The sequence below is a fragment of the Symsagittifera roscoffensis genome, chromosome 5 (assembly GCF_963678635.1).
Source record: "Symsagittifera roscoffensis chromosome 5, txSymRosc1.1, whole genome shotgun sequence".
Classification (NCBI taxonomy): Eukaryota; Metazoa; Xenacoelomorpha; order Acoela; family Convolutidae; genus Symsagittifera; species Symsagittifera roscoffensis.
This window is the reverse complement of record NC_087066.1, coordinates 12,284,170-12,308,517: the sequence shown is the minus strand read 5'-3', so window position 1 is coordinate 12,308,517 and position 24,348 is coordinate 12,284,170. Positions and strand designations below refer to the sequence as shown.

General features: G+C 33.3%; 1 protein-coding gene across 1 annotated transcript; it reads left to right on the top strand.

Moving 5' to 3' along the window:
* Positions 1-17,518: 17,518 nt before the first annotated feature.
* LOC134846600 (glutamate-gated chloride channel alpha-like) lies at positions 17,519-23,852 on the top strand. The gene is made up of 4 exons (XM_063863985.1): positions 17,519-17,781; positions 21,461-21,590; positions 22,886-23,062; positions 23,311-23,852. The coding sequence occupies exons 1-4, from the start codon at positions 17,519-17,521 to the stop codon at positions 23,566-23,568; spliced, it is 828 nt and encodes a 275-aa protein (XP_063720055.1). The 3' UTR covers positions 23,569-23,852.
* The last annotated feature ends 496 nt before the right edge of the window (positions 23,853-24,348 follow it).

Genomic DNA, 24,348 nt, shown 5'->3' with positions numbered 1-24,348 from the left:
AGAACTATAATCCATTTTTAATGAGTTATAACCGATTATTTTATAGTTTTAGAGATTCTGATTATGATATGACAAAATAATCGATTCTGATCCATGGGTGCTTGGTGTGGTATAGAAAACTGTAAACAGCGCATTGAATTAACTTTTTTGGTACACAATTTATCAAGAGAAAGCTAACTATCTGAGCTAGACCTTCTTTTTAGGTTGCGTAACAATATAAAAGCATTTAAAAGCGTTCTTTTTCCCCGAACTGAAATGAAACAAAACAAAACCAAAATTAGTTTTTGGTATATAATGATTTTTTCTCGAACAATCTTGGAGAACTACTGGAAAATTTTCACCGATAATGACTTCCAATCCATGTAAATGGTATAAAGAACCAACAGCAAAATTTTCAGTTTTAGAACATTACTATCATTATACTTTATTCATTTTTGTGAAACTCTAAGTCATGGCTTTGTCTAGATTTTTTGATAAAAAAAGTAAATAACCTGTTTGGTTCTTTGATCTTGTGTGCGCCGCAATATCCCCTGCCACTAAAAACGGAAACTAAGGAGTGCGTTTAACGGTTGGCCGGGTTATCACCCACGCTAGATCGCTCTGTCAAACTTGTTCCGTTTTTATCAAATTTGGTCAGCAAGTTATTATGAAGAATATATGGCTCTTTTCCACTCTCAGTCTGATTCGGAGCAATCATGTTGAATATAACTTACTCCTTATGCCTCACAAGTTTTTTTGCTTTCTACCAACGTTCAAGTTCAAATTTGCACTCTGAAACAAAAAAAAATATTTTTCAAAAACAACCGAAAGCAGGTGGAGGACGGAGGAGAAGAGCCATCCTTTTTTATGGTTAGTTAGCGTTCCCCATGCTTGTCTTCCACCCTGAGTTCAGCAACCTGCCGAGATAGAGACGACAGTGCTCCTTCTTTTCAAGCTTCCAGATTATCTTGTTTTCATCAACCTTTTGGCGGACGCCTTCTCTCACACTTGGTATTAGTTTATGACACCAACTTAATTTCAATTAATTTGTAAGTTGCTTTTGGATCCGATATATAACACTTGGTTAAAACTTTTTTTAAAGTTCCAAACATCAATTCTAATTTTTTCTTTCAAGTTTTGCCGAACAACCGTGATGTTGTATACATCATTTTTTTTTTTCAGAATACAGAATTTATTCATCAATTTTTTTAAACGTTTTTAGTAATTCATAATATGGGCAATTGAACAAACTCTCATCAATCTGAAGACTTTGTGAACGATTAATTGTTTCATTAACTGAATTAATGTTGATAAAACGTTTCGTAGGAACGTATCATACAAAATATATTATCAAACTACATTAGAAAACGTGGTTTTAGCCAACGGATAATGGCTTCTTGCACCATTGTCCTTAATCATCCCAACAAGGTTAACAGTTTTCAAGTGTGTCTCTGGAGTAGAAAACCATTCAGCTCGTTTTCTTAGCATTAGAATTGTTTAAGGGCACGTGTCTCCATACTCGCGATTGAGACAAACCGACTCCTCTCTGAACTTCGTCGAGTCGTTTTGCGGCAAGCGAAAATACGGTTGTCGATAACTCAATCGCTCGGTCGGAAAGTCAGGCATCACAAGCGAATCCCTTTTTGTTTTTCGTTTCGGGATAACTCGCAGTGGTGCTATAATGGACGGATGGTGGTGCGTAGCCGCAACACAGCCAACTTAGGTCTATAACAGCACGTTTATAATCGACGTTTAAAATTGGTGAATAAACGTTAGAAGGCTCAGCACGAATAGATGACGACTATCTAAAATGACGGAAAGCTGAACGTCAATCTCAACGGCAGTGAGACTGCAATTACGGCCAGCGTATAGTGAATATTAAATTCAACGGCAGCGAGGCGGCAAATACGGCCAGAGGAACGGACTATACCACTAGCTCCGATAAACGACGAAAAGGAAACTATCCCGATAAACGTCTTAACGCATTATTTTTGTGATTTGTGTTAATTTCGACGGGAAGCAACTCTAACTGAGCCCAAACCAATTAAGTTCGTTTGGCTTTATCTAACTCGGAGGGATCGGTTACCGAACACGTTTTGCGGCTTAAAAAGTGATGAAGCGATATCAACAAATTAGGGCGACTTCTTTTTGAGCTTTAGAACACAAAAAAAAAATTCCATACAAAAAAATGCATCGGTGGTTTTAGATTGCCAAATAAAATTTGCAGCATAATTAATACCTACAATTAAATCATATGGATAAATGCTGGTAAGAACTTCTAACTTAGGCTCGAAATGCCAACCCTTAATGTGCAAAATGTGTTGGATTTCCCTCAGCTGCTTTTTTGTAGTACTTCAGCAGTGTTACCGAGAATGCGGGTATCTTTTGGATTGTTCTCTTTGGTCAAACGGAACAACTAATCAACTAAAGTGGATTAAATCACTATTAAAAACGGCTGAGCCAGAAAGGTAGGCAATTTGTACAATTGTGGACCAGTGCTATTGGTACACTTTTATAGAACTTCTACTATTTTTGTCAATGATTTTTCTATTTTATGTCCAAGATGGCTGTAAAGCTGCATGTAACTGAATGATTTTTTGTCTTAGATCTGTCGCAAAACATATGCAACCGACCTGTAGAGTTTCTAGACGATAAGGAGTTCGTAAACCAGTAAACCGTTGTACGAATTATTTTTGAAGCTCACCTGACAATGGCCTAACACACTGCTGGTCAGAAAAACGCCAGACATTTTTCGGTAAAATCCGGGTAAGAACGGTGTAGGGTGCAACTAGAGCGATCGGGTCGAACACCAAAGTAACGTAGTTTAAGTCGGTACGTTGCATTATATCTTTGTTCACGCCACAAAAAAACTCTTAAAATTACATTTTTTCTTTCAATTTGATTTTTTTCGGCGTCAATATCGCTGCTCTCTGGATTCAAATTTCTCTGGTTTTAACTCTCATCTTCATTTTTTTGTGTCACTTTCGCTGTTCTTGGGGTTTAACTTTTCTGCAAAGCCTAGGAAATTGCTGACAATTATAGTCAAGCTAAGTTCTCTTAGACTTAACCAACTTACAAGTTCTTCACTGAGATTTAGTGATTCACTCGGATCGGCGGTGGAACAATCATAGACTCTACTTGCTTGAAAATTATCAAGCACGGCAGAACTTAACTCAATTGTGGGTCCTCCCGTCAGAAAAAACTTGAAGTCAGCTTGTCAGCTGGAAATACCACTACTCAAAAAAACATTTCTTGAATTTCTACTAATACTGAAAATAATGCATCCTTTTTATCAGATCGGGTCCCACCGAAAAAATTGTTCAAAGAGACACGTGAAACTTTGACGCACCGTTTAAAAAGCACCTCATCTTTTCTGGTTTGTTCGTGCTAATCACTGGATGGAGTGGGAAAAACCATCAGAGGTCGGTAGTATACACGGAATACCAACCGCGTTCGGCGCGTGCTTAAATCATTGGAACTCAAAGGACCGATTTATGCCATATCTTAGTTTTCTGAATTTTAAATGAGCAAATTCAGAGTAGTTGTTTGGCGGGATCTTATCAACACAACGCTAACCGCTTCGCGAAATTCAGCATGTAAAAAGTGTCATTTCAAGCTTGATTTTCTGATTCGCAATTACCGTGGGACTCAGATTCAAACCAAATTGTACAAACAGAGAGGTGTCCTCAACAATACAATTGAAACATTGAGATTGCGAATTTAAGGATGATGTTAGAGCACCAGTAGGAAACCAACCGATACATGAACGGACGGCAAACTGAGAATTGCGGCTTTTATCACAATGATCTTTTTTCCGCCGAATGCCGTGAAAACTGGTTTGACCTGAAGCCAGTTTGCCGTCCGCTCAGTTTGCCGTTCCGACCTAAAGTCAGAAAAGCGGTATGTAAGGGAAAGCACTGGATCTAAATGTGGATAACCCTTTTAAGATCACCGACAGTTATGGTATCAGACCTGAAGTTTGATTCATCCTTCGAAAAAGTCCTTGATTGACAATTTTATCATTATGAATTGAGTGTGTATCATTATTTGAAATCCTTAATTCCACTTGTTCTGCACTTATTTTCTTTCCCTCTCAATGATAGGTTCATTTTTTTGATAACATTTTTCTCCTGCCTGTGGTTAAGGAATTTATTTAGCAGGGTACAATCGCTCGTTTCTCTGAGAGAACAATATGAGTTTTGTGGCAATCAAGCGTTTATTGATTTTGGACTTTTTCGATAAAATAATTAGTCCGACTGAAGTTGAAAAACAGAAATTATTTTTGGCGGCAAATTTTGCTCTTTTTGTTTTAAACTGTTGTACTGGGATTTTTTTATTTCTAAAATGATCTGTACCGTTCATGTAAAACAATCAAAAACGAGATCTACAACAAATTGTTGTTGGCATTGACGTTACAACAATTAAAACTTCTATCTCGGGACCAGGAAACTTGTTAAGCGTTGTTTTATTATACTCAAACTCTGAAAAGATATCAAAAATTCAAAAATCGTGTTCGAGACAATTTTGCGGCAATTTTGTTCGACAGTTGAGTTAGACAGAGACTCTGGGTATTTTGCGTGGTTTGACCAGAAAAAACTGGCAGCAGAATTGACTTAACGGATCTTTTTGCGGAATTTCTGCAATGGAGTTAATGTCACTGGAACAAAATTTTCTCGGATTTACAATCACTTGCATTTGCGATAACAGTGTCAGGGTCCTAAAACTGACAAGACAATACGGAAATCGCCGATTGGGAAGAAGGATTTCAGTTGGAATTGTGTTAACAAGGACCGGTTTGAAACCAGCAGCACCCGGTGACAGATCAGTTTTTGTGAAGACTCAATATATTCAATAATTTTGTTCATTCAGTTTTTAGTCTTTTGACATACGGCAAAACTCTCCTCGGGCAAGTCTAACGATTTTGGTATCTCTTTTCTTGTGTCCTAAAATGTTGCATTCTCAATTAATGCGGCCTCAACCAATTTAGCTTGATTCTTCTCGGCCATTTTTTTTTCAGTTTTAGTTAGTTGTTATCCTGTTTCATTAAAATTTACCCTCATATTGTTGTTCTGCTTTTTCACGGCGTAGTTTTTGCACTTATCGGTTCTCAACTTCTTTGGCTAGAAATCATTGACGCAGATAAGTACTTCGAAGTTTCACCATGAGTTTTGTTTGATGTGAATGCAAAGCTTCGAGATTTAGAAGAAGCTAAGTGGCTAAGGATCTGTTGGCGTCAAGCTATTGTCGTTTCTAAGCGAGAACTCCATCGTTTATGTTTTTAATTAGCTCCAACGAATGTTCCAAGGCGGCTTTGTCTGAATCTTGATAGGTTAAAAAGAGGATTTCTTTTATTTTAAATTGACTATTTTAATTTCGAAGGTTTAAAGCCATTTTACAAAAATAATAGCTTGATATTTCTTATCAGTGACCTCGAGTATGCCCTAATGATTTATGGCAAGCTCCTTTTCTTGCTTGGTTTTTGCTAATGCAGGGCGATTAACCATCTCGTCAAAACTGGATGTCCTTGCTGGTAGAGACGAGGGGACCTTAGAGGCAAGCAAAGATCCATATCCATTATCAAACGAGTAAATACTGTGAGCTTTAGTCATTCGTAAAAAACGAGGTAAGAAACTAACACAATTCGAATTAATTCTGGTTGAAGGAATTCTTGTTATAAGCAGCCTAATCTGAACAAAAAACCTAAGGTTAACAGTTAAAAGACGCCTGCAACTCAATAGTTTTTTTTTCAATCAATTGAAATAGTTGAAAGCGCTTAATTGTTAATTTAAACAGAAATGTTTGATTAAACTTTAAAAAGTTCTTTAAATTAAAACGGAAAACCTCTTTTATCCGGGCATTTTGGGCGGCCAGTTAGGTTTATTTTCTTTTGAAAGCTTTCCAATGATTGTTGCCTTATTTTTTAATTTAACGTTTTGAAATACGGATTCGAAGTTTTGGATGTATCAGAAAGTTTGCCTAGATTTCAAAAAGCGAGCAATTCGATTCAAAGCTTTGTTTTGTTTTGGTTGTTTTCATCTTCGGAGTTTTATTTGGAGAAACCAAGTGGTCTAACACTGACTTAGCTAAAGGAAGAGATTATTGAGATAATTATTAGTTCTCTTCTGTTAGCAAAAAACGATTGCTATCATGAGGTTTCTTCTTTATAAGGAGACAGTTTAATTGCAAAGCAAATAAACCTTTTAAAAGTGTATCTATTAGGATACAAAAGTTATTTTCAACCTATATCTCAACTTTAAGGGTTGAGATTGTGTAGCATTAAATGAAGATCTTGATTTGGTGAACGCTACGTCAAGTTAGATAACTGTGAAGGTAGGACTCATAGAAGTAAAAAAACTTGAGTTTGAAATAGTCCGCGGATGGAATGTTCGCCTAAATCTAAGCTTAAACAGTAATGTACACTCAACGGTTACGAGCTAAAGCGGTACTTTTACGGACTGAATGTAAACAGGCCGGTTTTGAAGCGGCCAAGTTAAGCATATTGATCTGAAAATCAGCCAACCTCTGCGAGTAAAACAAAGGTAAGAAATCATTCAAACAACAAAAAAAATGGCTGAGGCAAAAATTTTGAAAATTTTGGAACACCAAAACCAAAATTTTTGGATGTGTTTCTACAGTGGGCGACGAAATTGAAGTTCTGGTCGAACTTTTTCTTGTGTGCTTACAAATTATTTAACTCTCTTGATAATTGTTTTTTGAAAAACGTTTTTTTTTTAGGTTTTTGGAGTTTTGATTCAAGTTAGTTGAACGAATATTTGTTTCGGCGTGTAATCAAATTTCATGTTGTAAAACTTACTGCATTAAAAACGGATCGAAACTCAACGTTCTTACTATTTTTTTTTACTGTTTTGATGCTAACGTTCTTCAATCTCTTTGGTGTCAGCCGATCTCAATCTGATGATGGGTCTGTGTTTTCGATACTTTCTTGACCATGTACAATAACCGTTTTGATGTGACCTTCAACAACATACAGTATTTACTTTTGTAACGCGATATTTGTTGCTCTTCGTTAAGTTTGATTGAGGGTAGTCAACGCAACTTGTAAATTATCAGGAAAGCCGGATGACGGATAAAAAGATTTTGGCACATAAACATTGACTTTTCACAGCTAATGGCCACTTTAACGGTCTATACTTGAGTTTTGACATAGTTTTCATTTTAACCAAATTTTCTGTTTTTGTATTCAAAAAAACTGCCTTTCCCCCCTAAAAATTACTTTTTTGTCCCAATAATTAGCCTGACTCCCGAGCATCATTTTTCGATATTAGGGACGGGAAAAGATTCAAGTAAAGCTTTTTCCAAAAAAAAATCTAGATGTTTTCGAAACTACTTTTTTTTCATAGTTTAACATTTCTTTACAACATTTCATGATTTCAGTAATTCAGAATTTGGGCTTTTGAACAACAATTCATCAATTTAAACATTTTTTAATTTGAACAATTCTGTATTTCATAGGTTGTTGCGTTAAGTAGAGGCTGAATTAAAACCAATTTCATCAACTAAAAACAATAAGTTACAAATTTTAAGCAAAAACCGAAACCAGACTTAATTTAGTTCATGTTTTAGAACATAATGTTAAAGGGGTTTTCTTAGGACAATTTTTTTTAAACCATGCCCAAAGTTTTCATATCAAATGACTATATTGTTATAAAACGTACGGTCTCTTTTACTTTTCCCCACCTGAGATGTTTCTTTAGTCAATCTTTTGCTCACATTCTTTTAATGTTATACTATAAAATGTTTTATGCGAACTTATTAGGCCATGGCAAACATAATTGGACTTTTTATTTAACCTTGTAATCCAACTGTTAGACCGGAAACTTGATGCATACATGGGGGGGGGGGTCTATGGTAGGTATACTTAGCACGCGTTAACTTATCTGAAAAAATCCTAGATCCGTCCGTGATAAAAAAAATGCATAAAAAGTAATTGTCGAACTAGACTTTAGTAGTCAAATCGCTGTTTAACTGGCGAGCGCTCACCAGCTAAATTTTTTGTTTAACAAAATAGGTTCTCTAATCCAACACTATTCGATCAGCATTTGCAAGATTATTCAGTGGTCTCTTTTGCATATTCTATGTTTCATCTAATATGCGTAATTTCGATTTTTATCAATAAAATAAGTCTAGCTAAAAAAGGTTCTGGTTTTTGCTGTAATTTCAACTCTGACATTACGTTTAGTTAAATTATTGTTTTGTATCCACCTTTAGTTGTTAATGAGATTTTTTTGCTTCAAGCTGGTAGTTCAAAAAATTGTCATCTTTGCTTAGATTCTTAGGCTGCAGTTTCTGCCGAAACAGGATGCGTTTTAATGAAACAGTCAATTGTTTATGTGTTAAAAAGTTTTGAGTCTATTTAGCTTAAGTAGCTTTTAATTAAGTTTTCAGAAATGGGTTTTATCCTCTAAATTGGTATATGTTTTCAGCTACTTCAAATGGGAATAGTTGAGTTTCAATGATTAATGATTATTTAAAATTAGTCTAGTGTTCTCTGTGTAGATGCAAGTTCCAAGTAATTTTACCATAGCAGGGCAGCCTATATCTGATTGTTCATTTTTGTTGAAGTTTTTTACTCTTGTTTATTCATTTTCTTTTACTCGCAAAATAAACCGTTTTTTGAATGTTTTCCATTTTTAACTCTGACTATAACTGTGTATCGAAGGCTTGTATCACAATTTTTTTGTTTATTCCTTTTGATTTGACGAAGGATTATTGTACTTTTGGTTTTATGATGACTAAACTAAGTCTTTTGATAGTGCTGGTAAATTGGCGTTACGGAACAAATCACGCGAACAACGGATAATATAATGAAAGGCTTTCATCGAAACTTTCTTGTGTTTCTCTTTACTGCCCTTTGAAGTTTGGAAGCAGTAATTTTTTTGACAAGCGTGACAGGTGATTTTTTTTACCGAATTTTGATTACTTGAGCTCACTTTTTTCAAAATAATTCTCTAATACTAAAGGTGAGAAAAAAAAGTATTTTAAATTTTTGATTGAATTTTTTCCTCCTTTTACTCCTTTAGTTGTTTCTATTTGTAAAAGAAATTAAGAATTAAATTTTCAAAAATAATTATCATAATATAGATGAGAGCAAAAGTTTTTTAAGACTTTTGACTGAAATTTTTTTCCTGTTCTTATTCCTTTAGTTGTTTTTATTTCCAAAATCAATTTTTTTTCAGAAATAAAGTACCACTATCGAAATAGTTTTATTTTATCAAAAATGTTTCGATTTTGATTTTTGCCATTAATTGTCATTGAGACGTTTGAGAAGTCTTATTTTCCAATTATGGCTTTATAAGGTCTTATACAGCCTTGTTGAGCACTATTTAATTATGGCTGCGTTCTGATGATATAGAATGATTTCTATAGAACTCACTGTATTTTCGTCCCAATGTCTGAGATCTCCTCATTTTAATGCTGCGTTTCACGTTTTCTTATTGTTCCGACTTTCGTAACGAAAGTAACAGAATGTCTGTGCTCAGGATGTTTTTTTTTTTGACAATTTTCGACTTTTAAATAGCCATTTTTGACGGAAAAATTAAATATCATTCAAAAGGCATGGTTGTCTTCAGCCTAATTTTAAAATGATATGTTAAATTTGGTATTCTTTGTAAAGTTATGGGGGTTTAAGGATTGCCATTTTGACAAATTTGGGATACTTAACGCTCGATATATTTCGCACTTTAATCGCGTAAGCGGAGAATTAATCCTTCAAAGAAATCGTTCCAAATTGGTTGAAGGAAGCTTGTTTGCCATAATTGATTTGTTACTAAGAGCAAACTTGATCACTTTGTACTTTTAAAGACAAGTGGGTTGATGATTTCTTCTAAATCTCAAATTTAAAAAAAAAATCATTTTAATTTATCTTACATACAATTCTATCATGATTTACTGCTCCATAGATCTTTAAAGCCAGTCGGAACACTTAGTGCTTCGCCCTGATACGAGCAGTCTTCTTTTCTTTGTCCTAAAATATCTCCGAAAAAATTGCCAAAGGTCGTTTAGGTTTGTAAACGTGTTTAATTCAACGTCTTTCATGGTGTTCTGATCAGTAAAACTGATCAGAATAAATAATTAGTTAGGAATTACTTATGTATGTATCATGAGTATCTATGTTAAGCGTTTTGAATTTAAAATCTAAGAACAAATAAAGACTGCTCGTATATCAGAGCAAAGCCTTGAATGTTCCTACTGCCCCTCAATCTATATAAAATTTGGAAAGTATCAAAGATCAAGACTGCAAATTTGAGTCGTAGCAATTTAAAATGACCAATTAGCAAGCCTCATATCAAATTGGGAATCATTTTGTTTTGCGGGATAAACCGCGACGAATAAATAACTTGCTTTATCATTGCAGAATTATGGATAAATCTACAAAGTGTGCATAAATTAGTCCAAAACTTGGCCAAAAACTTTTCAAAAAATGATCGGGGGTAAAAATATCCTTTTAAATTTGGTTTCAGGGAGTCAAGAAGACATATAATTTTGTGTTAAAAACTATCATTTTGATCGCCAAAAAATGACACCATAAAATGATAAGAAAAATCACACCAAGCATAAGTATTCCGCTTTCAATAAAAAAAATTTACGAAGTATTTATTGTTTGATAAATTCAATTTGAGTTATTTTTAAGCTTAAAAAACACTCGTGGAGTTTAGTCGTATCCTGCAAAACCCGATAAGCAAAGAGAGTGCCGGAAAAACCTATATCAAGTCAATGTCCTCGTCCCGCCGTGTCATTAAATAGTTTTACGATATAATTTCTAGCTATATAAGCTTAGAGATAAAAGAGCCTAAAATATAAAAGTTTTTATGCGATGCCATAATGCTTACAGATATTAAAATAGTTGGTGACGAATATCCTAATTTTCGTCAGAGTATGAACAAAAAGCGTTAATTTTAGCTCCCCAATGGGAGCAATAATTGATCGCTAAAATTGTTTCCTGAAATTGCCTTTCAAGTTTGCAGTCATAAAATTGTTTCTAAAATTGCTTTCAAAAATTACTCACTAAAACTGCTTTCCAAAAATACTTTAAATGAATTGCGGCAATTTAAGTAGCACTCTACAGTTTTTTTGCTTTTAATTTGATTAGTTTCGCTGCATTCACGTTTGAAATAAGTTTGGCGCCAATTTATACTGATTTTGGAGTGGGAGGCGCGCCAAAAAACGCAAATGTTTGGTCAAAACATTTTCAAAAAACCCAAAAACTGCCTTTTGACCAGTTTTTCAAACATTTAACAAATTATTTAGCCAGCCAATAATAATAAGCACTTAACAGTCTTTGCTTTCATTTTGGATAGTTTCCTAGGTTTTACGTTTGAAAGAACTTTGACGCCAATTTATACTAGTTTTAAGGTGGAAGCGCGCAGACAAAACGCAATTTACAGGTCTGATTTTTTTCAAAGAAATCCCAAAAACGGCATTTTTGACTTATTTTTAAAACAATGTTTACAAATTCTTAAAAATGTGCCATATTGGGGTCCTTTAAAGTGTTCTGGGAGCAAATCTATTTTGTCGACCTAGGAAAAAAGAAAAATCAAATTTTCTAATATTCGCGAGGGCAAAGCTTTTCGCATCTGCACCGGAGGCAAAGCTTTTTCTGGCAAGCACTACGCTTCAACATCATTATATTATGGCACCAATTTTTCCTTTTACAAAAAATTGGTTGACATAAATTCCTGGTTCAACCTATTGAAATGGCTCCTGGTTTGCAAAGACAAAAAAAACGATTCATAAATAAGTTTTCTCGCTTTCTGTGGTTCAAACTTGATTGGATGCAGCAGTACATTTTTGCAACGTAATCGGAACAAATAGAAAAAACTTGGCAGCAAATAAAACGAGTTTGCAAAAATTTAAGCAGAAATTACAAGACCTGACATTTGAAACATATTCAATAAAAATTAGTTAAATTTAGACGAAATGGCGTACTTCATTATCAGTTGAATTTTTTAGATTTTGATATAAAGCAATTTTTAGTCTCTGAAATTATCAATAAACTTCATGTTTTTGAAGTTTTTTGTGATTGCTGCAAGAGCGATCTACAAGATGAGATGGGTTCTTTTGTTAACAAAAAAATGCATCTGAAAAACCTGCAATCAGTTTTCACGAAACTACAGAAACACTTTCTGGTTGTACCACTCTCAATGTTCTGATCTCTGAAAATGGGTAGTGAGTTAGTTTTCGGGTGGTTTTTTTTCCAAAAAAGTTGACCAATTTCAATAAAGTTCAGATGGGGTTGAATAATGTCATAGTATATTCAAGACCGTTCAATTGTCCTTTGATCGACGCAGAAATGAGTCTAGCTAATTAGTGTTTTGATAAACAGACTGTCCCTTTTTCTCCCTTTTCGTGCAAAACGTAGCGAAAAGTTTGAAGATAACTATCGAAATATATTTTGTACCCACTTACTTATCTTGACACTGAGATCAATTGTAACGAAATTCCTTTCATTTATTTTTGATGATCAACATTTAGACAGTTTAGTTTGAGACTCGCGTCTTAATCCAATTGAGACGAGTGCAAATAAACATTACAAGCTGAACTGAAAAAAAATATCAGCTACAGTAGTTTCCATATGCAACCAATGTGTGTTATTAAATTCATGTTATCGAAGTAGCTGAAAGATTGTCAAATTCTTAGAGTGGATTATTGTTTGCAGTTTACAGTTTTTTAATTTATTGCGCTATTTTTTGATGTTATGTCGCTTGTGAGTGATACGTGCATCTTCAACTCGTCAGTGATTTTAATCCCTTTTCTCTTCTCAAAAACACTAAATTTTTGTCCAAACTAATTTTACAAAGAGTTTGCAACAGCTTGTGATTTAAAAATATAATTGTTTTTCATAATTTTCACATATATTTGAAAATAAATTGGATTAAAATTTCAAATTGTCATTCTTTCCAAACATTTGAACTTACAGAAATTTGAAAACAATTAAAAAAAAAAGCGGTTTAAAAATTCAAATTGTATTTTTTTCCGAACATTTAGTTTTCAATGAAAGCAATCTTCAAAATTCATATGGAAGGTAGCTTTTGAAAAAGGTGGTTTTTGAACTTGATTTCTTTCAAATTATGGCAAGCAAACTTGACTTACAAAACAATTGAGAATTATTTAGTCAAAAATGATGCTGCAACCCATCAAAATAAACCTAAACCACTCACTGCTTGAGAACAGTTATTATTGCGGCTACCATTTGTATTGCAATAGACAATTTGGCTTTTTCAAACTGAAAAATTGCTTCTCTAATAAGCAAATATTCTCAGCTGTATTTTTTGTTCTGGCCTGAAGAAAGCGGAATATTTATATTTGGTGTAGTTTTTCAACTCAGTCATTTTTCGGCGATCAAAGTTACAGATAAAAAAATTATGCCCCTTTGAGGAAACTCTCTGAATCAAATTTAAAAAATATTCTACCTCTGATCAATTTTTGCTCAAGTTTTGGGAGCTTGAAGATTGCCAATTTGTCTATGAACTGGACTAGTTTATGCACACTTTGAGTATTTTATCCATAATGCTGAAAGGGTAACGCGAATTATTTATGCATGGCGAATTATCCCACAAAATAAAAAATTATCCAAATGGAATTGAGGCTAGCTAGTCGGTCGTATTAATTTTGTACGACTCAAGTTTTCAAACTTGATTTTTGATTTTGTTGACAGTTTTTCAATATTTTTTCCCAAAAATCTAATCGATGTAGTTTGCGGGGCAGTCAGAACGTCAAGGGTTTTGCCCTGATAGAAGAGCAATCTTTTTTTAAAAAAATAATTTTTATCAAGCAGAACATATAGAAAAATTAAAGAAATAAACTAGTCTAGACCGCAACAAACAATTCTTTAATTTTGATTGTCACGTCTCCAAAATACTAAAACTGGAATAAGTATTGTTCAATGTTTTTGTGCAATTCAAAAAAACGAATATTTATTTTTCAATTTTTTTAATGATTCTTCAATTATTTAACAATTATTTTTCGAAAGAATTGTTATTCAATTTTTATGCAATTCAAAAACTAAAAAAAAAACAATTTTTGAGCGATTCAAAAAACTGCATTCGCAAAATAAATGAAAAAACGTAGAAACATATATGAAATGAAAGAATTCAGATCTGAAACTCAACAAAAAGTACGATATTGAAAAAGCTGGAATTGTGTGGCGGATTTAGGGCCGGGGAAAAAGGCGAGTGGTAGTCTAGGACCTCCTCTTCTTAGGGATTTGATCCCCTCAGCAACCAAAGAGTACCCTTTGATAATATTTTATGACATGCCAATATAAACTATTTTTGAAGGGAGCGCGCGCCGTAAAAACGCTTTTTTTTGTCAAAAACTCCCATAAATGTTTCAAAAATTTTTTGAACTGTTTTTCAAAGATTTGTCCTTTTGTTCCTTATACTGTTCTGGGATTGCTCGAAAAATTATTTTTGGTCGGCCCTAAAAAGCTCGACAAAGATTTAGAAAATGTTTTACGCCTGCTTGCCCCGAAATTGGGGGACAAAAATGGTTGAGCTTTCGACAAAATTTAGATGTTTTTACAATGTTTTATATACGATTATATTTCTTCATCTTGAAAAAAAGTACGTTAATAGTCCATTTTAATGCCATTATGATTGATTCAGTCTGATTTTAGTGGAGACTCTCAAAGAAGAAACTAAAATAACCTTTCATTATCCATGAAACTCTACAGTGCGCATGGGCCGCTTTAGGGGGGTGATATTCAGACGACCCCCTGCTAATTCAAAAGGTTCCCCCTTTGTACTAATTTGAGATATCCATTTTTTAACCAAGAAAAGCGCGATTTTTGATAAAAATTTTCCAAATTTTTCGTTTTTGGCTTATTTTCCCACTATTTTGCTTGCGGCGTGGCCAAAAAAGTGTCTTTTAAGTGGTTTGGGAGAGCTCGGAAAATCAAACAAAAAAAATCGACAAATTTTTCGAACTTTTTTGATGATCCGCCCCTTCCCATTGAGAAAAACCTAGATCGGTCCCTGACTGTGGGTACAGGAAAGAAATTAAATTTGGAGCCTAGAAAAATATCAATGAAATTGAATTTCCCTCAGGAATTAAAATACTTTTTTTGTAAACCAGAAATGCTGAAATATGTTTTTCCAGAGTTCGTACAACCTAGATATTTTGCAGAAGTGTTATTAAGCAATTCCAAATTTTTCAGTTATTACCCAGAAAAGCCAGCTTGGAATTAATAAACAGTCTTGATAGTTGTTATTATTTACAGATAAGACTTAGCTTCCTGAATATTGAAGAAGGCAAATGAAAGCAAATTTTGTTTGACAAAAATTGTTCCCTTGGTCAGATCAAAACCGAAAAAAGTTGCTTTGACATGTTTTCAAACAACAAAAAATTTGGAAATTTTTTGCGCTGAATCGTTTTAAGGGGAGGATTTACTCGGTAGGGAGAGTGTGGAGTAATTTGTTTGTTCGTAATAGATTATACTATTGAACTATTATCTTTTGAGTTCTCTAATTTGAACAAAAAAATGATTGCTCGAACAACTGTGAACATCAATATTTTGATCTGAAATTAAACCTGATAATGAAATTTTAGTTACTTTTGTAAGTAAGAAACTCAACGAGTGGTAGATTATTACATTATCTAACAGAGAGCTGCAAATACATTTACTTCAAATTTTTTCGTCTTTATGTTTGCAATTGCTAATGATTTAGAGTTTGAAACTCTTTACTTTTGATCTACGTTTCATATACAACTTATTACTAATTTGCGTACCATTTCAAAAAAAAATGTATCTGATTTTGTTTATTTTGAAAACAATTTTTTCCTTTGGTGATTCGTATTTACTTGTTAATCAGAAAATGTCTCAAACTCCGATTACCAATAAAGCAACCATAGCAGAAGGGCGGTTCAAAGGTATCCACCCGACTGGAACTTCACGACCATTTCTCCGGATTACGAGGCTCCGTATAATAAATATTTCCAGCCGTACAAACCTAGATTGACGTTTGGATTCCACATTCAAAAGATGCGGACTGTTTCTGAGATTGAGAAAATATTCTCGTTTGATGCATCTGTGACGGTATGGTTGTTTATTTGCAAAATTCAATTAGATTCCACATTAAATTTATTGGTAATTTTTACTTAGTGAATGGTAGTTTGTGTGTTTGTGGATAGTGGATCTACAGTTTATGTAATAAAAAAAAATTCAATTTTCAAAATTGTTTATTCGAGGGCTTTGTTGTATTCAAAAACTTATTCATTAATTTTCTTATTTTCCTGGAACTGCTAGCGTCACAATCCTGAACAAACTTCATTGTTTGAAATAAAACTATCGAACTGTTTTGTAGGCCACTTGGAACGATGCTCGCCTGCCACTGTATATCAGACAAGACCGCTGGACCCGTTCTTCTGCTATAGATTCTGACTCTAGCATTCTTAACGACATCTGGCACCCGAACATCAAATTTGACCCACTGGTCTCAGTTGAAGAATCAGAAGCAAGCAGTAAAGTGTTAATTGGTACAGATGGCACAGTTAGGATGTCTAAATTTGGACGGTATACTTTCACGTGCGACATGGACTTGATGTATTTCCCTTTTGATTGACATAAATGTGTGGTAATTGCTGATTTTTGTAGAAAATTTTCTGTTATTTTGTCAGAAAAACCAAAATTCACGTTTTTTGTTATTGATTAGGACGTTTTTAATCAAAATTTTGCAATGAAAATATGCAGTTTTGTCTTCAAATAAAAAATTGTACTATTAGGAGCGATAAAACGATTAAATGTGACCAGTATTGAAGCTTGTCAGTTAAGTTTGCTGATTCCCAAAATATCTTGGTTTTTGAATATAAGAAACTGCAGTTGCAATAATTAGTATGTTTTTCTCTTAGCTTATTTCTAAATTTCAATATACATGACACAAAAGTATCTATATGAATTGACTTCTCATTCAGTTTTCAAGTATTTTGTTTGTAGTCCAGTTTTTCGCACAACAAATTTGAAAAACGTTTTTTATTGTTTTTCTAAATTTTTCTCGTACAACGATTTGTTGTGCAATTGAATGAGTGAAACTTGACGTCGGCTTTAATTAAAAAAAAACTTGCTCGGATTAAGGCAAATCATCAAAAGTTCTGACTAGCCTCTAAACTCGAGAAAACATTCTGCTGTGTTTGGCCACTGCAGTGACACATTATGTGTCTTGTAGCTAGTGAAGAAAAATGCTTGTATCAATTTAATTCCGATTGAGCTGTTTTTCAACTTTCACTATAGTAAAAAAAGTACATGCATTTAAAAATGAGTTTTTTTAACCCATTCTGAAATGCAGTTGTCAAATTAGTCTCAAACTGATATTTTTTGCGAAAAACAAGACAATGTCGTTTCAACTTTGAGCCCAGTAATCCATGTGGTTCAGACTGTTGAAAAATTTTTGAAAGTTCCTGATTAAAAAATGTCTGACGAAACCACTTCAAATACAATTATATCACCATTTTCTCCAACCAACAAAATTTTTCTTAAATTCAAGAAAAACTCTTCTGCGAAACCAACTTTTTTGTGGTTTAGATAATGATTGCTGCGTACAAAATTGACATCGACTTGGGCCTTATGTTGAAGAATTTTGAGCAACGGTTCACTATGAGACCTGATCAAATCATCGGGAACTTACAGTTTGACAACCTAAATTACTCTAGGGATCACAAATGCGAGGTCGCTGCTATTGTCGAGTACACAAAGTACATGGAACATGCATTGTTTTTACGATTCAGCCGAAACCCAGCGTATTATACGCTAACTCTTTTTGTCCCAAATACAGTCCTCACTACTTTAAGGTTAGTCAAAACTGGCTTCAATGAAACACATTTCGAAAAAAATATAGCTTCAAAATAGTTTCCAATAGCAGATTTCAAATTTTTAGTCTTTTTAAATAACAGAAAAATTTGTTCTCAACTATCAACCATCTTTTTCAAAGGGAGTTAATTTTCTATAAGAACTCCCAAATACTTGAAACAGCAGGCAACAATAAATTATCTGTTCCCTAAAAATGGGGACTATTCTCATGCGAGAATAACGGAATGAGCGAAGGACCGAATGCGCAAAAAACTCCTGTTTGAAAGACCGAATACAGTCGAAAGTCAATTTTTGAAAAGAAGCAATTGTCATTCAATTTAAATTAATTAAATGAAGCAACATTTTGCTTGTTTCACAACAAAATCTTTGAAATATAAAATTGTTCCAATTCGGCGGAGGTCAGTAGTGACAATTTGAATATTTTGCATTTTACTGCCATTTTTATATTCGGCCAATATCAATTTTCAGTCCCTGGAAATGTTTACTTTCTTTCCAAATTTTGGATTAATGAAATCTGATTAGCTGATTTTTAATTTCGCGCATTAGGGTCCTTCACGTATATGGGATTACACCCTGAAAATTACTTATGTGTAATCATTTTGGCTTTAGAAGTTTGCACTCTGTAAAAATTGATAGTTAGTCGGTTTTGTGTACAACTTTTAAAAGTATAATCCATTTAAATTATCGTGATTACACAGGTATCCGGAGTGTCAGGCGTTTCTTTTTTTTTGTATTATAAGCAAATTATACTTTCCTCCTGCAAGGCTGCAAATGTCATTGACATAGAACATAGAACATAACAAGGAATCCAAATTATAGAACTTTTCAAAAATTGAGATTTATTGTCTTGTCTCCAGTTACTTAAGTTGGGTTGCAGGAATGGCTAATTTTTTTTAACGAGTTCTGAATTGATTGATCGACTGTGTCAAAAATTTTCTCATTTACATCAACGGAAAATCGAGATAAAAACTTAATAATTCTAAACTATTGATATTTTTTTGGTTGGGTTTGATTTTTCAAAAGTATTGATCAACTAACCTAGTTAATTTAAGGGTCTAAATATAATAAATTTTATCTGTTTTCTGGTTGTGTTTTTCTAACTTTACAGCTATCGTTTAAAACATCAGAAACTAAACAATTGGCTGAAGAAGAATTAAAAAACACAGAATTTTCAGGTCCCTAAATTTGTTAAATTTTGTAACTGCTGACTTCGTGGCATCTAGATTTTTTGATTTGTAAATTTCTTTTTATTCTACTGGAGTTGATTTATTAACAAACAAATTGTTTCATATAGGTCTAGTTTTGCATAATTGAAATTATGAAAGCTTCTAATTGCCAGTCCATAGTTTATTCGCCTAATAAACTTTCGAGTTTTTTAACGTATCTTTTAAAATCTGAAGTCGAAATTTTTCTTGAATAAATATCAGCGCCGTAAAAAATTTTGAATTGCTTTCTGAACTGGTTTTTTATCAATTTTTGCGTTGTTTTCATTTAGTCGATTTATTACAGAGCACTGGTTTTTGCATCAATTTTCTCGAATTTTGTTCGATCACCTTTGTGACATACTAAAGTTTATCTTTTTTCATGATCTGTTTGTCGAATTCATGATATTGCGAAAAATGATATTGGGTTTCCATTCCAGATTGCACGCTGTATTTGTATTTAATATAACAACTAATATCATGATAATTTGTTGAACGTTTCAGTTCGAACTGAGGATCCAGATTAAAAGTCGATGAGGCGAGTTGTTTTCATTAATATTATTTTGACTTTATAATGTAAAAATGTTTTCAAACAGGCTTGATCGAGGTATTTAATATTTGTGTGATTTTCAGCAGAGTCCTGAATCAGCCAAATGGTCACTGTAAATTTCAATAGTTAACTGATGAATGAAGTTGCCTAAATTTTAAACTTCAAGATCTAGGCTCAACAAATTTTGTGTGTCTGTTATTTTTCTGAAAGTTTTCAATATCATTTACTACTTTTTGACACTTTTCTTGCAAAACAAACAACTCTCTTTGTTTTTACAAACCCTACTTTCAGTAAAGATAGTCTGATAATCATGTATTGCTTGCAATTACAACTGATTCCTATTTCAAATGTCCACCTTCACATAAAACAACAAAAAGCGAGCTTTAAAGAATCAGTATACTTCGACTTCTGGAAAACCATCATGGCATCTACGTTAATGTACAGAAAATGTGTTCTTTTTTCTGAAAAATACCACACTTTTTACTCATCAAACTGACCGCTTTTTTGGAAAAAATAGAACAAAAAGCGTTTCTTCTCAGTTTTGGAGGGTCAGTTTTAGAGTTTTTGTTTACTGTTTTAAGCGTTTTTGTTTTAGAGCATGTTAATTTTTTGTTGGTTATGATGAATGTAGACTTTGCACTTGTTAGATACTAGATGGTAACAATGTCTTCAACAAGTTTACGCTTTGCCTTCAAATTTTTTTCAGCCTTCAGCGTCACTTTGTTTTGACACTGCTCGGTGGTTCATTTTCAACAGTTTTCAAACTAAACTTAGACATATCTGCAGAAGTTTGCTTGTTGTTAAACCGTGGATGAATAAAAGTGATTCATTCTAGAATGATGTCATTAAAACAGGCTAGAAAAAAATTGTTGACCACATTGTCCACAACATAGACTTCACTCAATGCTAGGTCTCACCCATTTTGAAATCCTGGCTGACACTTGTTGGTTGCTTCTATGTTGAACTATGGCATATTGTTCAAAATCACTCTATTATTATATACCAACAAAAAGTGTGATTACGATATTGAGGTTTTTTATTGAGTTCTTGAGCATAACTGATTTTTACGCACCGTAAAAAGTTTATCTGAAATGGTGAAATTAACTTTCAGGGAAAATTAGGGTTGGTTGTTTTGTCAAGATCTCTGCAAAAACTTTCTATAATAGTTTTTCTTTAAGAATCTTTCAGATCAATTTTGCTTACTTTTCTGCTATTTTGCAGATTAAGTTTTCAGAACATGCATTTTTTTTCAGATAAATTGCTGAAAATAGTGGCATCCATTTTGATGGAAAACGAGAATGCTGGAAAGTTATGAAAGAAATGATAATTCGAAAATCTCGAACAAAGCTCTAAGTATCCAGGCAATTGTAGTACTGACTGATTATATAATAAGCAGATACGCTTTTGTTAAAATTGCGAAAGCAAAATCGGGTAATTGAAAAATATACATTGCTTCAAAAACACCAATTTTACAAAAGGATGACAAGGAAAACAAAAATTCCATTGTGTTTATGCACGGATTGTTCAGCATATTTTGATGTGCTGCTATCTATATTTTCTGATAATAATGATATCATTTCTGTGCAAAAATCAATTAGCCTATAAGAACGTATAGTGATTCGAATTGGTTGAACCTTTTTCAGCATTTCTACCCTTCGTCACGGAGCTACAACCAGTGGAAACAAGTTTTTTCATAATTGTTGCAAATAAATGCAAAAAGCTGAGATAGCTAATCCTTCAATTGCTGATTAATTTTCCACTTCAAGGTTTAGACGACAATTTGCTTCTACTAGACGACAATTTGCTAATTTTTAAGCAGAGTTTTGTTTGTGCGCCATACTAAAACAGTGTGTCATGGGGTGCACCAATGAATCAGGTCTTTTAATTTTATTTTTATTTTTGGCACAGCTGGGTTGTACTGTGGATAGAGCCATCAGCTCTACCCGAGAGAGCCAGTATCTGCATCGCTCTCATCTTGGCACAGGTCATCCTCATCGTTGGCGAGGAGCAAGGGTTTCCCCAGTCGACCGAATTTAAGGTACAAAACATACTGCTCATTTAATTGGGCTGAACTCAAAATAACAAATCTGCCTGTCTTACAAGTGCACGTTTTTTCTATGAAAAAAAAACTATGATTACGATTGAATGACTTTTTTTGGAATAACTTTTTTTGGAAGAACGAAAACTTAAGGTTGAATTGCCTCAAAACAAGCTTCGAAAAGAAGCAAATGTTTTTTTTTGTTGCAACTTTTTTTTCAGAAAATAGATCAAATTTTTGTCAATAACTTGTGTGCTGTAACTGAAAACAAACACAAGCACACAGCAAAAAATTAAAAAAATCACGTTTTTTTTTCATAACTTATCGTAAAAAGCTAGTTAATTTAATGAAAGAATGCTCTGGTCCTTTATTTCGCATGTACAAAACAAAAACTGCATTAAGAGATTAAGTCAAAAATTATAATTTAATTCTTGAGCAATAAAGTAGCACTAAGCTTCCAACGATTGGCGCCAAAAAATTAGGCTACAATTTTTTGCAGCCGATCGCAAAAAGTACTAAATTTTGAAAAATGAAGAGCACGCAACCCATTTCAAAAACAAGTTCCGGTGAATCCGAAAAACAAAGCTTGAAAAAAAAAGATTTTTTTTTTAAATTTCCGAGCCAGTTGACTACAAATTTAAACAACAAAAAGTTAATTTGCATGCAAATTATATATTTTAGTTTTTTGATAAACGGTTTCTATGTACAAAGTTGTTTTCGCCTCACAAAAATTTTTTATTGTTTATTTGATGAGTTCTTGAATATATTGGATATTTTTTTGTTCTTCCTAAAAATGCTATTCATACAATCATCATAGAATTTTTGCATAGAAGAATGTTTCAAATTATTAGACTGGCTTTTTGGGTTGATGTTGGTCAATCAAGAAGGCTGAAATTGAAAAATACTTTTCATCGCTTTCTCATTGAAAATTCAGAGAATGTTGAATTGCAAAATCTTCAATAAATTAGCAATTTTCCATTGATAATTCATTAGAAATTAGAGCTACGAATCTAGAGTTTTCGTTTTACTGCTAGCCAGCCAGCCTTGATTTTTTTTGGTGCCAGAATAGGCTTTAAACTCGTTGCTTTGATATATTGAAAGAGAGCACTAATTTATAGCAAATTTATCGGAAAAAAATTCTTTCAGCGCTAATTTATAGCATTTTAAGGATATCATTTGCTATATTCGAAGCAGAAAACGCTAATTCAAAGATGTTTGTCGTTGTTTTGAGCATTAGCAATGCTAATTTTCTAAAGAAGGCTAACACGGACTACTTTAAACAAATTTGATTTTAGATTATCGATGCTTATCTCATCGTGAATTTCATGTTGAATGTGGCTTCTTTGGTCGAGACACTAATGGCTTCTTGTGTAATGAAGAAAGTGTTGGCAAGGAAAAATCCAAAACGATTTAAGCTGATGACATTTGGAAACAATGAAGATGACGGAGCATCGGGAATTAAACCAGAAAATGTGAGCATCCTAATTGAAGTTCTGCTGCCATGTAACTTTAAACTTTAACTTTTGCTAGCGTTTAAGCTTCCTATAAATAAAATTAATAAAAAATTAAATTCGGGATAATTGCACGTCATGGTACTGTCCAGCAAGTTTAGTACTCTGAATTCTCAGTTTATTACATTTTTGTTATGCTAATACTGACAGCTACATTCAGATTGGCAACGCAGAAAAAAAACAAGGTAAAATGACTTCTTCTGTTCTAGGGATCATCTGCTCACGTTGTTAATTGCAGGCATCCAGAGCACCCTTCGGAACATTCAGTTCCAAAAGACGTAGAATTAAATGATCTGAATGGCAACTCGGATCTGATATCGACTGTGGATAGCCTCGATAGAATCTGCAGAACAATTTTTCCGATTTCTTTTGTGGCATGGAATGTTTCGTTTTTTATTCTATCCAAATATTTCTCAGATAAAGCGTACAATGAATTTGAACCGGATCCGAACTTTTCTCTGTACTAAAAACAAATTTTTTAAATTCAAGTTTAGCCGCCAACCATCCTCACTTATCGGAAAAATATAACTATACACATTTGTTTATTTTTCTGATTATAATGTTGAGTTATTAAGCAAATTTATCACTCGTTTCCAACTACATTGTTCAAAAATAATTGCACCCCAAAATTGACGCTTATGTGAGGTTGGGAGGTGGAGGTAGTCTAAATCATAAAACACCTCAGATGAAAACCAAATTTGATAAGATCAAAACTGGAATTTAAAGCATGATTAACTTCGTATCGCGCATTTCAAGCTTTCCACCCCCTCCACCTTTCACAAATGTTAATTTATTTTGTTCACCGTGCCAAGTGTCACTGAATTATGACTAAATCGCAACATTATATGATAAAAAAATGTAAATGAAAGGCGGGGGAAAGTGCAAAGTGCCAAAAATCATTTAATTTTCTCCATTACAAGGCTAAACTGTATATTTTGTGAATTTTGAGCGGATTCCGCCACAAGCACGCTCCTTCTAATCTTTTTTTGTTCTTTCATTCTCTTTGATCGTTCCGACAGAAAATTAACATTTTTAAAGACTTGTCTCTGGAATCTAGAAACATACAGACAAAAAATTGTTCGCCTATCCAGTCTACAGTTTGGCCTCGTAATGTCTAATTTCATTGCAATTGCTTTTCGAGCTTGGTAATTTAGCACTGTGAAAAAACATATTTTGTTTGCTTATATAAGTGAAAATTTAGAGAACCAATGAAACATTATAAAAATAATTATTAAACTTTGTCTTTT